Source organism: Seriola dumerili, unplaced genomic scaffold (assembly GCF_002260705.1).
Source record: "Seriola dumerili isolate Sdu_G_001 unplaced genomic scaffold, Sdu_1.0 BDQW01000478.1, whole genome shotgun sequence".
Taxonomy (NCBI): domain Eukaryota; kingdom Metazoa; phylum Chordata; class Actinopteri; order Carangiformes; family Carangidae; genus Seriola; species Seriola dumerili.
In genome coordinates, this window is record NW_019174733.1 from 4,446,444 (window position 1) to 4,459,115 (window position 12,672).

The window sequence follows — 12,672 nt, forward strand, 5'->3', positions numbered from 1 at the left end:
TTCCATTATATTTCAGAGGATGATATTTTTACTACAGTTATTTGACAGCTGTTGTTACTGGTTGCTTTGCAGATTAAAACATGAAATATGAAATATATGATCATTTTATAAATATGATGCAATGTTCAATGTTAAGGAGTAAACTACCCAAGGCATTTACACCCAAGTAGTAAAATTAGAGATACGCAGAAATATTTTCTTGATTCTGATTTTCTTTTTCTATAATATAAACTATAATTGGCAGCTACACAAAGATTTTGCAACTTTTCTTTAATAGTTGCATTGTCTTTAATTCTCTATCTATCTATCTATCTATCTATCTATCTATCTATCTATCTATCTATCTATCTATCTATCTCTGAACAAGGGTTAACAAAAATCAGGTGAATGCTTTCTGTTTCCAACTTTCAGATCGGTCATCATGGATGACTATCATTAGTATTGACGGCCATTTCTCACCGAGGCGCAGCAGCAACGCCGGCGGTGTGGAAGGACGCATGCGTGCAGCAGTTCAGCAGGTAGCCGTCAAGCACAGGTGAGGTTAGCGGTGTGGCAAGTAACTTTTAGCCGCTTTGCCTTTGCTAGCTTCTTGACGTTGGACATGTTCAGCAAGATAAGTGTCTGCTAAAGTTTGCTGTTCGGAATGTTTTCGTCGTTGTTCCTCCACTTGTTGTTACTTTGGTTTACTAGGTTTTTACAAACCGTGTGTCCTCTTCACTCCACGTGGACGGCATGTTGTATGCGTGTAGCTGTGTGTGTGTGTGTGTTTGTTAAGTTGTGGCTGTTGTGTTCGCAACATGAACCATCGTGCGGCGCTTGAATGTATTTTTGATATTATCCAACACTGATCAGCTGAAAACCTGCCTTTTCCAATCGCCGGCTGATCGATCGGTGCATCTCTATCTTGACCAACAATAACATTAAAATGCTGCTTAGGAGTCACTGAATCAATCAAATAATAAAATGATGTAATATATATAGGCCTTTTATTATAAAATAATTATTTTACTTTTGATAGTTTAAATCAACTTTGCTGATTCAGAATTTTTATTTCAAAATATTATGAATGCAGAATTTTTCATGTAATAGAGAAATGTACTTAGCTCACTGTAGGGTAAACATGGCAGTAAAACAGTCCCATATGTATCAAACTCTAATGTGCATATGAATATCCTTCATATTTATGTAGTAAAATACAGATTGGGCCTTTAAGGTGAGGTTAAGCATCTAATGAATGAATTTAAGGAAACACATTGCTCTCTTAAGTTACTTAAACCAGGTGTATTTATTGTGTGTGTGTGCGTGCGTGTGTATTTCATGACGTACCTGAGATTCTCTGAGCTGAACTCGGACTCCAGGAACTTGAGGAACTGCTCTCTCCCCACAGGATCTTTGAGAACCTCATCGATGCCAAAAGCCCACCTCTTTACTCTCTGCTGGCCTGGCTCCTTACTGGAAGACGACACACAAAAATGCATCACATCTTTCACAGATAAGGTAAGTGTGCAGTAATACACACATACAAGTACAGTATACCCACCTGGCTTCGAGCTCCCAGAGTGTGGTGTCATCTGAGATCCAGGGGTTGGATGGATCTGGAGGCGTGAGGAAAGGGTCGTATTCAACATACTGCTCTGTGTAGGCCAGCAAACTGTTTTTTGAGAAAACAACACAGAACATATGAACGGCATCAGTCTGCATCACTGGTAGAAATCTGACATATGGTCTAGTGATCACATCTGGTGAAATTATGCTCCATATCTTTCTGTGAGTCATTATGATTCAGTTATTTGTGAGCTTCAACTGACAAAAGGAGAAGTGAAATCCTCTTGAGAGCAAACACTTGAAATTTAAATAAAAGGCAGAGTCTTGACAAGAGAAACCGACCCTTGTATTGGGGCACAATAATACACCACCCTTTGCTAAATGCACCTTTCCTTCAACAAAGGAAATGACAAGCCGATGCTTTGGGTGCACCCCAGCATCTGGCATTGTCGGCGCTAACGCTCACAGAGGGCATTGTCTGGGCCCAATCACTCCTCAAGGTCGTCGGAGCTCTTAATTCCACGCCATGTTAGGTTGTTTAACAGCTCAATAAACAGATCGATGGCTAAACTGAATAAAGACAGAAAGAACATCACTCACCTCTCTGCCACTTTGGACATTTTCAGTCGATGCCTGTCTAATTGCAATTGCCAAAAGGTGATCTGAAACCATAGCAGGGAAAAGTTAGCGTACGTCAGTCTCCATGAATTCACAAGAAATCGTCGGCTTGCAAGTATATTTACTCACCAGCTGTAAGATATATTTACTATTTGACTTAATGTGTGCACTTTACATTCTGTGGTACATTGACTTTAATTATGTACATATCATCATTCTATTAAAATGATGCTCTGTACAATTAATTGCATTCCAAAAATGATGTTACAATAAAGTTACAGATGGAAAACCACAACTACATTAGGTGGGCTCAGGCGTGTTGTTGGCGCATAGCTATCTTGTGTGTTTGTGGATTTCTCTTAGACATAAATGAGGCTCTGCAGAGAAGCATTCTCTCTTACTACCTGGTAAATCCGCCACAGTGTTTCCCTTTCATCACTTAGACTATATTAGTCCACCACAGTTTCAAAATGAATCATCAACTCACCACAAATAGAATCTAATTCTGTGGGAAACACTGCGCCATCATATTAGCAATCCACTAAGGTGCAAGTGCTACCTGCACTCTGGTTAGTTTATCGCAAGTTACACCAAAACACTCCCATGATTAATTAAAAGACTAAGTACAACTCTTTTGAACCATGCGTCTGGGACAACGACTGTTTTTTGTCAAAATAGCAAAAATGCACTTGTGCCATGTGCTTTAGTCCATGCACTTTGCACGGTTAAAACAGAGCCCTATATCTTTAATAGTAGAGCGCCACCTGCAGGTCTAACCTGTTCTTGCAGTTCTTCTTCTGTAGGCTGCTTGGCCTCTGGGGCGGGGGTGTGGGTTGGGCTGTGGGTACGGATGTCATTCTGCAGCCCATACACAGACTGAGACAAGAAAAAAAACATCAAAATAAAATGGAACAATCAATATTAGCAGCCCTACAGCTGCTGACAAGCACAGTCTGCTCATGTCTTTGTTTCAGTGTCATTAACCCTGACCTTAAAAGAAAGAAACTCTACCTTTCTGGTTTTGTGGGGGTTTTTCATTCTGGAGGACTTCTTTATGTCGACTTCTGTTGTGTTCACACATCCCGGCTGTGAGAGGAGTGAGGAGAAAATCAGGATGTCACGAGTTAATTCAGCTTAAATTAAATTGTTACAACATAAGCTATTTATGCTTTGCCTTCAAGGATGACGCTACAGACTGAGAAGGTGCATTTTTGCCGCCATTATGTGAGTTTCGGTAAATCTAATCCAATATGCTGAGCCGGGGCGTGAAGCGAGCCTGAGAAGTTTCCAGGACAATGTGTCAGATGCTGGTTAATTAAACATGGAATGTGCCAATTTTAGCAAAACAAGTAAACCAGCGGGAAATCAGAGTCTTAGTGTGCAAATTCTGGCTGATTGAACAAGTGGTCTAATCTAGGTCTCTTCTAGAAGAACAGAGCTAAGTAGCTTGACAGCGTCACTGTGAAATTTGAATTAATATTGATTATGTTGCTCCAAGGACGCATAAATTGAACTTGTTATTTTCCAATTAAGCATGGAGCAGTGGCTTTCGGAGAAATACAGCAGAGGAGACCCTTTAACCTGAGGGGGGAACTAAATGCTAATGCTAAGCAAGTGTGTGTGTGAACAAGGTATAGAGCAGCAGTGAAGCTGATGTGTTGTGACAGCTATTGATGTGACGTTGCATGTGTATGGCAGAGAAATGCACAACAGATTTGCAGTGTGTTCACCTCTTCACACAGTTACATACATCACAGGAATCATGTAGCGCTCACATATAAATTGCATATAATCTATGAAGCGCTTGTAACATTTTCAAAGCATTATTTCTTTGTCATATTGTCTGACACATCCCCCCACTGCCTGTGAAATGTGTGGAATAGATTAAAATAACCTAGAGAGTAAAAATGATTTACCATATCTCTGTTATTATTCTTTTGACTGTGTGTGTGTGTGTGTGTGTGTGTGTGTGTCTGTTTGGCGAGGGGGCTGTAGCACAGGTCATTGTGAAATTATTTCTTCAATATATTCCACTTCTGCAGGGACAATTAAAAATGATGACGATAATGTCTGCTATGATATCAGGAACAGCAAAGGTGACTGTGACAACATAATCAGTAATTTTACTCACCACTGGTCTGTGCACGTCCCAGAATGCTCTTTCCTGACTGTCGAGAATTTTCCTCTCAATTTTGTCTCTTTTCTTGTCCACTCTGAGAAAAAAAAAATGGAGTTCAGAACTGTTTTGACGGAGCACGTAGCTTACTCCAAGACATGTATGATCCATGTTACTCCACCACATGTTTAATGTGCAGGTTATCTGTGAAGTTGTAAGCTGGTAATTACAAGAGAGGCTGTAGAAAACCACTAAGTTTAATCATATCATAATGAGGTATGTGTGTGTGTGTGGTTATTATAGAAACCTACTTTGCTTGTGCTTCTGCTTGCATAAAAATGAACTCCCATTTCCTGGCGAAAGCCCTCTGTAGCCTTGCTAAGCTCTCCTGCAAGTAAAACAAAGAACAAAACAGGAAAAGAAAGGCTTTTGAGGGATCTGGGCTGATTATGTTTACTGCGCATGCTGTGTACAGAGCACGGCTGGATACCATCTTTAATGATCCCTGCTTACATACAAAAAAAAAAAAAAAAACCCTGAGAATATAACTAACCCGGGGATTCATTTCATAGCTTTGGTGAGAAGAAAGTTAAAAAATGATGCAGTGACACACAGAAAGAAAAAAAGAAAACAAACGAATGTTCTCAGAGTCAGTGTGAACAAAAAGGCAGGAGATAAATCCTGAGAGCGGTGCCAACACAGGAACAGAACAGATATGTGAAGAGGGGAGGGCTGACACCAAAAGACCTTTTTCACTTACCGCTTCATAGTCTGCAAGCTCCAGACGCGCTTTATTTTGCATTGTTCTTTTGCAGAGGTAAACAGCTGAGAGAGAGAGAGAGAGAGAGAGAGAGATGGGTATTAGAGGGAGAACGGGATCTGAGCTTGGTTTTTAAAGCCTTAAGTGGCCCTGCTTTTACTCATTTAATCCTCTCAACTGCACATTTAAACTGGCCTGCAAATCACAAAGGTCATTGACTGTGCATGGCAAGTGAGTGTCTGTTACAGTGTGTGCCTGACTTTTGATGTCTTCCTGTACTATCATCATCATCCCTTCATCCCTTTGTTAACTGACCATTATGTGGAAAGCTTCATTATGCCATTAGAGTGTTTTCATTAAGGGGCATCATTCACGTGAATCATTTGCTACATATGAGACACTCTAACTTCCCCTAACACCCACAAGATTATTCCCACAGCGTTAGTAAATGCGTTAGCCCCTTATTTTTTTCTCTCCTACAACTCAAACAACAAATGAAAGACCTGCAGAGCTGCGGCTATTCACCTGAACCATTTTTTGGCATTATGAAATGTTTATCTCCACTGTGCTCCGCTATACAGAATGAAAAGCTCTTCCCTGTATCGCCATTAAAACATTCAGGCAAATATGAACAACAGGTGCACGCATGCAAACACATTCCTGGTTTCCGTCACTGTAATCAGCCTGCATTAGTCAGACAGTATGACAGAGGCAGATGCAATTGACTGAGGCTGGAATAAATGGAAAATAAAAAAAATATAAAATATAAATAAGATAGAAAGCAGACAGAGTTATTGCATGCCCTCTGCACTATAACTGATTCTGCTCTGGCTGTGGGCCAAGCATTTGAGTAGAACGGAATGTGATTTTATGTTTCATATCAACCATCCAGATACTGCAGTTGCATCATTTGCGTTTCATCTCTTGAACTTTTGGTAATATCAGCGGTGATAACAGATCTACTGGGCAAATATATTTTATGCACTACACAAACAGTCAGCATCATTAGCCTCTTCAGTACATCCTGCACAATGCACACAGTAAAGATCTGACTGGAACAGCTCTCTCACCATAGTCTGTGTTTTCTGGCTCCCAGCAGTTTGATGGCCAAAAGTATGGAGTCTGAGGGAGAGAAATAGGTCATTAAGAAACGGAACTAAGAGAAACCTTACATTGACAGCGTGCAACTAACCACATGGTGCTTTGAATCAAAGTGTGCACTGTCATGCGAGGTGGGCATGCAGTCACAGTGCTGCATCTGTCACAATAAAAGATTTTGTTGTATAATGGGGTCGGCATAACGTCTAAAGCACATAAGCTCCTTTCAGCGAGCACTGAGAGCAGACACCAGTGTGAATCTTGACCCTCCTTTTTCAGCATGGTATGGACCGGCCTCAGATGAGAACTGATTACATGTAAAGAGCAAAATCAAGCATGCTGCTAACACAGTCACAGCCTTAGGCATTGATTTACTTTGGTTAGTCCTGTGTAGCACACTTGGGGGAGCTCACTGGGTAGAAAATCACTAAAACTGTCAATCTTACTATTGACATTCAGAGCAATGTTGAACCTGTAAGAATTGTTGAGCACAACAACTGCTATTCACTTTTGGCTCCAGTAGATCACACTGAGGCTCTTTAAGAGATTTCTGAGCTTTTTCTCCAGCCTGTCACTCCATTTATAGATTCTAAAATTCTTATTACTGAGTTTTATATAGAAATGACAATATAGTCTATGTTAACCTACTAAATGTATTTTTCTTCTATGAAAAATACATAGAATAAAGAACAGTTTATCAGTCCTAGAAATCTCCTGCAGCCCCGTCATCTTATCACATGACTGGATCCTTAAGAAACCCAGGATTAAAACGCTCAGTTCACACAAGTGAAAGTTTTCTCTAAAGCTCATGTGATGACGGTGATATAGCCTATGTCAAAAATAATGGCAAAATCCCATGTTAAGAGCCTTAATATGGCAGAAACAGAGTTATTAGACACGAAACAAACAAAGCCACAAGTCAAAATGTGAATGAAAGAATACACAGTGTGCAAATAAAAGATCACAATTTTGTGTTTTATTTGATTTAGTCAACTTAAAGTGATTGACCCCTGCACTACAATTAAGATCTTTTAAGTGTTTCATGCTTTTAAAAGTTAAATATTACCATAGGCATCTAGAGACTCAAAGGGATATAACAAGATCAGAGCATTACTCTTATTCTTCTTACCTGAAACCTATAGAAAGTGCCATCATCTTTGAGAGTGAGGACGTGGTCTGAGATGGGGAAGAAGTAACCATGTGCAGCCATCAGAGTTCCTAGGTGAAGAGCCTCCACTGAGGGAAAACAGACAAAAATTCAATTTACAACTTGGTGTACTCCAGTTCTTCCTGTCAGTTTCAACAAAAAATTATCAAGACTTTTCTAATAACAATATGGCCATTACAGGTTTAAAGGAAGAGCTTAGCCCACAGCCAGCTAGCTTAGCTTAGCATAAATACTGGACAGTCAGTGTGACTGTCAAATGGAAATAAATCCACCCACCGACATCTCTAATGATCACCTCTTTTATGTAATCTTGTGACAATTTGCTCTTATGTGGGGGTTATGTGTCGGACTATTTCTTGCCCATGACCAGTTACTTGGTTACTGCTGGTTTCCTGCCAATTGCTCAGAGCCAGTCTGACACGTATCCTCCTGTAAAATGGCAAAATGTTGTTTTTTTCCACTTTGTTTTTTTAAGATATTTTGTGTTCATTTGTGAGCTTTCCAGGTGCTGGTGGGTGGATTTTGTTACCGTTTGACAGAGCCAATCTAACCGTGTCCCCCTGTTTTAAAGTTAAGCTAAGCCTAATATTTATCAGACAGATATGAGAGTGGTATCAACCTTCTCATCTAACTTTCTGCCAGACAACGAATAAGCAAATGTTCCAAAATGTCAAACTTGTGCTTTAAGGATCAAGCAGATAAAGCCCTTCCTTAATTTAAATTCTAATATATTCTCTTTATAAACACCTTTTTTATGCTCGGGCATTAGAGGATAAATCTGCTTTGGGATCTCACTTTTATATTAAAAGAAGATTCTCTGATTACTCTACAGTCAATAGTTCCTCATCACAGATCCGGGGCCAGCATGCTGGGTTTTTGGTTTTTTTTGTTTGTTTGTTTTTCGGTCCCACCAGCTAATTAACTTTATCCTCCTTTCGTCCCCAAGTATAATATTGTCCTCGACAAACTGGCCAGAATGAACACCAGGGCCTCAATGAGGAGCTGCTGCTTTTATAGACCCTGACACAGCTTTGACAAAAGGATGGGCAGGTCTCCGCTCTGACCAAACGGCACAGCAGGGGGTCTCACTGATTAGCCCGCCTTCAGCCGGATAGGCGGAACTCATCAGTCAAATCGCTCGGCGTTGTGCGTGGTTGGAGTGAAAACCTGCTTCCCTCTGGCGCTCCGCAGTACGTTTGACTGTCCCTGATTTAAAACCATCAGATAATGGAAACCTGTAATCATCATCAGCTGACACCAGTTATTCCCTGCTGTTCTCAACCTGTAACCCCTTCATGAGGTTGATGTCTATTATTCGTGTTTTCTATAATGTCTTGACACTTCTGTGATGATATTGTCACTTTTTGGTCAATATGAACAGTATATGAAACGGTTTATCTACGTACCGCTTCATGCAGCAGCGGCCTCATTTATTTCTGTCACGTAATTAGATTATTTATTGGATGTTTCGTGGAAAGCACAGGGGAGGCTAGCAGTAAACACACTAATAAGCTAACAGACACAAAGGTCGGAATGCTTGACATGATCTAAAGAGGCAGAGCTGTGAATGCAATAAGAGGAATGTACTGTATGCATATGTAAAATTGCACATCTCTGCTCTATTGCTTTCTAACACACATATATTGGATCTGTGTGTGCGCGTGTGTGATAAATATAGATTGACTTTTCCTTTACCGCTGAGGTTACTGTCACAGCTTTGTGACGTGCGTGTGTGTGTGTGTGTGTGTGTGTGTGTGTGTGTGTGTGTGTGTGTGTGTGTGTGTGTGTGTGTGTGTGTGTGTGTGTGTGTGTGGGGGCGCGCGCACATATTTATGACTGGGCTCCATTTATTAATAAATTATGACTCATAAGTTATTAAAGCCTGTTTACGTATAAACACACCCCCACCATATCCACTGTACTGTATTTCTTAAAGCAATATTGCACCACACTATATACATATACAGTGTGTATTAAATATATATGAATTAAAGTTTACTGTATATCATAACTTTGTGTCTTCTGCATCTGCCCATAAAAAAACAGGAATTCAAGAAGACAGACATTTACAAGCAAAAATACACTCAGCCGTGCACCTTTTCTTTTTCTTTTTTTACTTATTCATTCAAAAATTTCATTTTCTGGGTTGTTATTTCAGACGGGATGAATGTCAGATGAAAGTTGAAGTCAGCAAAGTATGAAAAAGTCTGAAAAATGACATCTGGCACAGTGCAGTTAGAGCTGTCTCCTATTCTTCAAACACAGGGCTGATCTGTTCTCATTTTGTGTTTGAGTGTCTCTGTCACCTGTGATGGTTTGCTCAGTCTCTCTGTGAGATTGAAGCTGCAGGTTTTTCTGACGCTGTTTTAAGGATGGATGTTGAATGTCAACATGAATATCTTGCTTATTTTAAATTTAGGAAATCTTCCAACACAATTAAAAGGCAGTTACATAAAATGTGATAAAGCTGAGCAGCAAGTACTAATTGAGTTTCTAATACAAACATTTAATTTCTTTCAAGTGTATAGAAAATATACAGTATGATGGGCATAAAATAATGAATCTGAAAATGCAAAAAGACTAATGCGATGTAGAGTTTTCTATGGGATGAAGAAAAGATTAAGCCAGATTGTTTTGTTTCTGCTTTTACTAGTAAAGGTCTATTAGGATCAATTCCTGGTAGCAAGGGAGTTTCTGGCTTTCATTTTAACATATCGTAGGCTTTTCTATAAGCTTTATAGCTGACTAAACCTTGGAATGGAATTAGTCAAGTTGTTGAGAAAGGCCGGCCTCAGAGTCCAGGGGGAAGACACCCTTTGATTTCATCATATTACCAGCTCTGTGCCAAAAACCCAGCAGTTTGGAGCCCTGCCAAATGGAGTGTGGGAGTGTTTTTACAGCTGAGCCTTTCTAAACACACCGGCAGAGATTCTGTATTTGTAGTGATATTTTGCTCATGTCTGTTTGCAGCATACACTATGCACTGTATAGAGATGTTGAGGTGATGAAAACTGTTTTAATTAGCGGATAGTGGTGGATAGTAACTAAGTACATTTACTAAAGCACTGTACTTCAGTGCAGTTTTGAGGTACTTTGAGGTACTCAGCTGCATTTCATAGGAACATTTTTTGACGTTGCAAGATGCTTTGCAAATTCTTGTGAACCTTATGATGGAGCCCAACAGGTTTTCGACTTAAACTTTTTAAGTAGGATTTTGAATGCAGGACTTGTACTTGCAGTGGAGTATTTTTGTTGTAGTAGTAGTTTTCCTTAAGTAAAGGACCTGAGCACTTGCTCTCCTGCTCGTTTCGTTCAGGAGGCAGTAGTAGATTCATACAAATAACATATGCAAAGGAACTATTAAACTGACTGAAGGAAGGAAAATGACACCATTTCACATATGCATGCCATGGTAGCAGTGTGCAGAGGTGTGATGTCTGGAGACTGAAAAAGATCATCTAAAGTGCTCAGCTGCAGGAGTGACTCTCAAGCCTGATGATCACGAGGCTTAAAGACGGTTGGAGGAGAAGACCAGTACCATAATGCAGAACAGTATACGCACCCTCTCCATGCTGTTCTGATGGGCCAAATGTCCTCTGTTAGAGATCATTTTACTGTTCCCTGATGTTCCACACAGCAGATTAGGTGCTCTTTCATATGCAGTTCACACCCTTAACAACACACTGGTACACACTCACTGACAGCTTGACTGATGTTGATTGTTATGCCGTCCATCCAACATTCACTTGGACTCGAGGATGAACTGATTAGATGTTGGTGGTCAAAGGTCAAGGGTCACTGTGATCTCACACAACATTTTTGGCCATAACTCAATAATTCATACACTAATTATCACACAATTTAATATGAATGTCTAATAGGAATATATGATGAAGTGATGACATTTTATATCCAGTCAAAGGTCGAGTTCACTGTGACATCATAATGTTCTGCAAAGAGCCATTTTTCAACACTGTAACTCAGCAACAGAAGGAGAGATTGTGGCCATATTTCCTAATTAATTCTAGTTTGTTGATATCCTGTTGAGGTGTGATGAATTTGACTATTGTGTTTATCTAGTGTTGTTTAGTCATGTTTAATCCCCCACAGGCATCTAAGGCAGGCATGATAACATTCACAAAATTAAAATAGTTATGTTGTTTGTTTTTTTAAGCCATGATGATATCATGAGAGATCCATTCATCTCATTTCTGCTCCCTCTCACACAGGTACAAAACACACACACGCACGCAAACAGAGGCAATGACTCCAGCTCTTTGCCAACAACATGTCAGTCAACAAAACACTATCCTGAGAGGCTGAGATTTTATCACCCTCCCAAATTTCACTTGCTGTTGTGAGAAATGAATGCTTTAGCTTCTGTGAAAAGGTTAGGTGTTATGTTCTTTTCTTGTATGCAGTTTGGTCGCGTTTTCTCATACACACTCATACACACACACAGAAGCTTACTACAACCCATATTTATGTTTTATTGTTAGGTGACCTGTATAATAGTGATGACAGGAGCAAAGAGGGAAGACAAGTGACGTAGCGTGAACCCTTACCCTATGTATTGTTACCATGACAACTCGGCTGCTGGTACGCAGTTATGGGTCATCTTCGAGGGAACTTTGCGGTCATTTAGGGTGGAGGATTTATTGACACGCACACACAAACGCATGCAAGCACAGATGTTCACACATGCAAACTCAGTTTCCCCGCCTCCCACAAGCTCATTTACCTGCTAACTATTATTCAGTGATACAGTTTCATTTGCATAAAAGAGGATTTACTTTTGAATTTGGCAATGAAAACAACTATTTACTATATTTTTATTTTATATGTACTATTGTTATACTAGTATGATATTTTGATCTTGTTTTACAGACAGACCTGATTCACATGTAAGAGCTTTGCAGTGTCAGAGAATTTATTTCAGCAATAAATGGCCATATTGATACCCCTGCAGGGATTTATTTTCAGGCAGGTCAGAGGTCAACAGAGCTGCAGGACCATTGATGCTGGATTTCATTGGGTTTTTACAACCCTCCTGGCCTAATGACAGCAAAGCTAATTCATACTGTGAGTGACTCTTGTGAGGCTCTTCATTTACAGGCTCACAGCGTAGTTACATCTCTTAGCTACTGTAGGCTTGGCTACAGTATATTAATAGTCTGAAGCAAAGATTTATTTTCATGGATTTTGTCACTTCTGCGCCATGGAGACTCAAGTTGAATTCGCCGGTGGCTGTTACTGTTTTCTCTGTAACACAGACTTACAGATGATAATTAATTGGATTACTTTTTGATGTCTGTGAGATGAGATGTGAAGATAAAAAGAGTGACTGTGTAATAATGTGTAATTGTA

The 12,672-nt window shown here is 39.8% G+C and overlaps 1 protein-coding gene across 3 annotated transcripts in view; it reads right to left on the reverse strand.

Annotated features, from left to right (window-relative positions):
* The window catches only part of rgs7 (regulator of G protein signaling 7), a 52,265-nt gene that overhangs the window by 4,311 nt on the left and 35,282 nt on the right, over window positions 1-12,672 (reverse strand). For all 3 annotated transcript variants that reach the window (XM_022763590.1, XM_022763589.1, XM_022763591.1), the window contains 10 exons: window positions 7,267-7,373; window positions 6,110-6,161; window positions 5,040-5,104; window positions 4,591-4,667; window positions 4,295-4,376; window positions 3,175-3,249; window positions 2,941-3,039; window positions 2,146-2,207; window positions 1,541-1,651; window positions 1,327-1,452 (listed from right to left, as the gene is read on the reverse strand). In XM_022763590.1, coding sequence (XP_022619311.1) covers window positions 1,327-1,452; window positions 1,541-1,651; window positions 2,146-2,207; window positions 2,941-3,039; window positions 3,175-3,249; window positions 4,295-4,376; window positions 4,591-4,667; window positions 5,040-5,104; window positions 6,110-6,161; window positions 7,267-7,373 — 856 coding nt within the window. The remainder of the gene's footprint in view (window positions 1-1,326; window positions 1,453-1,540; window positions 1,652-2,145; window positions 2,208-2,940; window positions 3,040-3,174; window positions 3,250-4,294; window positions 4,377-4,590; window positions 4,668-5,039; window positions 5,105-6,109; window positions 6,162-7,266; window positions 7,374-12,672) is intronic.